Genomic DNA, 2337 nt, shown 5'->3' on the forward strand with positions numbered 1-2337 from the left:
CCCCCCCCAGGGCTGCAGACGCTGCACCTGCTGACGCTGCAGAACCGCTACGAGCTGCGCGTGGAGCTCGAGGACTTCGAGAACAACTCGGCCGTGGCCACCTACGGCACCTTCGCCCTGTCGCCCTCGGCCGTCAGCGCAGAGGAGGACGGTTACACCCTCCACGTCGGAGGCTTCGTCGACGGCGGCGCCGGTAAAGGGGGAGGTCGACGGGGTCGACGGGGGTCAATGGGGTCAATGGGCGTCAATGGGGGTCAACGGGGGTCAAGGGTGACCACTTGAAGGTCAATGGGGTCAATGGGGGTCAACCAGGTCGAGGGTGACCACTTGGAGGTCAATGGGGTCAATGGGGGTCAATGGGGGTCAACGGGGGTCAAGGGTGACCACTGGGAGGTCAATGGGGTCAATGGAGGTCAATGGGGGTCAACCAGGTCAAGGGTGACCACTTGGAGGTCAATGGGGTCAGTGGGGGTCAACGGGGGTCAACTGGGTCAAGGGTGACCATTGGGAGGTCAATGGGGGTCAACCAGGTCAAGGGTGGCCACTGGGAGGTCAATGGGGGTCAACGGAGGTCAACGGGGGTCAACCGGGTCAAGGGTGACCATCGGGAGGTCAGTGGGGTCAATGGGGGTCAACCAAGCCAAGGTCAACCAGGGGATGGTCAATGGGGTCAATGGGGGTCAACAGGGGTCAACCAGGTCAAGGGGATCAACGAGGGGTCAACCAAGCCAAGGTCAATCATCGGGTGGTCAACGGGGTCAATGGGGCGTCAACCAGGTCAACATCACCCATGGGGAGGTCAAGGGGGTCAATGAAGTCAAGGTCAACCACAGGGTGGTCAAGGGCATCAATGGGGGGGTCAACCAAGCCAAGGTCAACCATTAGGAGATCAAGGAGGTCAGTGGGGTCAACCAGGTCATGGGGGTCAACGAGGGGGTCAACCAAGCCAAGGTCGACCACGGGGTGGTCAATGGGGTCAACCTGGTCAATGGGGTCAAGGAGGGGATCAACCAAGGTCAACCATAGGGTGGTCAACCAGGTCAAGTTCAACCATGGGGTGGTCAACGGGGGTCAACCAAGCCAAGGTCAACCACGGGATGGTCAAGGGGGTCAATGGGGGGTCAACCAGGTCAACATCAACCATGGGGAGGTCCACCAGGTCAACGGGGTCATCGTGGGGGTCAACCAGGTCAACGGGGTCAACGAGGGGGTCAACCAAGCCAAAGTCAACTAACAGAGGGTCAATGGGGTCAGCCAAGACAATGTCAACCATGGGGTGGTCAATGGGGTCAATGGGGGGGTCACGTCAACCATGGGGTGGCCAATGGGGTCCACCAAGCCAAGGTCAACCATAGGGTGGTCAACCAGGTCAAGGGGGTCAATGGGGAGGTCAACCAAGCCGAGGTCCTCCAAGGCGAGGTCGACCCTCCCCAGGCGACTCGCTGAGCTACCACAACGGGCAGAAGTTCTCGACGTTCGACCGCGACCAGGTCAACGTCAACCATGGGGTGGTCAATGGGGGTCAACCATGGGGTGGTCAAGGGGGTCAATGTGGGGGTCAACCAAGCCAAGATCAACCATAGAGTGGTCGAGGAGGTCAACAAGGGTCAACCAAGCCAAGGTCAACCATAGGGTGGCCAATGGGGTCAATGGGGGTCAACCAGGTCAATGGGGTCAATGGGGGGGTCAACCAAGGGGTGGTCAATGGGGTCAACAAAGTCAAGGCCAACCATGGGGTGGTCAACAGGGTCAAGAGGGGGGTCGACCAAACTGGGGCCAACCAAGCTGGGGTCAACCAAGCCAAGGTCAACCACGAGGTGACCAAGGAGGTCAATGGGGGGGTTCCACCCCGCAGGCGACTCGCTGAGCTACCACAACGGGCAGAAGTTCTCGACGTTCGACCGCGACCAGGACCTGTTCTCCCAGAACTGCGCCGCGCTGTCGTCGGGCGCGTGGTGGTTCCGCTCCTGCCACTTCTCCAACCTCAACGGCTTCTACCTGGCCGGGCCCCACCTCTCCTACGCCAACGGCATCAACTGGGCCCAGTGGAAGGGCTTCTACTACTCCCTCAAGAGGAGCGAGATGAAGATCCGACGCCTCTGAGGGGGACACGCCCACCCGCCGGACCCCCGGCCACGCCCCCCCAGCCCCAAGCCCCGCCCACTTATCTCATCAATAAAGACCCAGCGCTGATCAATTAAACAGGGTGGTGGGGGAGGGGTTGGGGGGGAGGGGTGATGTGGGGGCTGGGGGGGCGTTTGGTCCCTCCCACGTCGTTAATTAGGGTGGTTAACGAGGTGGTTAATTTGGGGGGGGGGGGGGGGGGGGGGGGAACAT

General features: G+C 61.2%; 1 protein-coding gene across 1 annotated transcript in view; it reads left to right on the top strand.

Annotated features, from left to right (window-relative positions):
- The window catches only part of MFAP4 (microfibril associated protein 4), a gene marked incomplete at its 5' end in the record, with an annotated part of 2934 nt that extends 760 nt beyond the window's left edge, over nucleotides 1-2174 (top strand). The window contains 2 exons of the mRNA XM_027707686.1: nucleotides 11-193; nucleotides 1856-2174. Coding sequence (XP_027563487.1) covers nucleotides 11-193; nucleotides 1856-2103 — 431 coding nt within the window. The remainder of the gene's footprint in view (nucleotides 1-10; nucleotides 194-1855) is intronic.
- Between the last annotated feature and the right edge of the window lie 163 nt (nucleotides 2175-2337).

The sequence above is a fragment of the Neopelma chrysocephalum genome, unplaced genomic scaffold (assembly GCF_003984885.1).
Source record: "Neopelma chrysocephalum unplaced genomic scaffold, ASM398488v2 Primary Assembly neopelma1_94346, whole genome shotgun sequence".
NCBI lineage: Eukaryota > Metazoa > Chordata > Aves > Passeriformes > Pipridae > Neopelma > Neopelma chrysocephalum.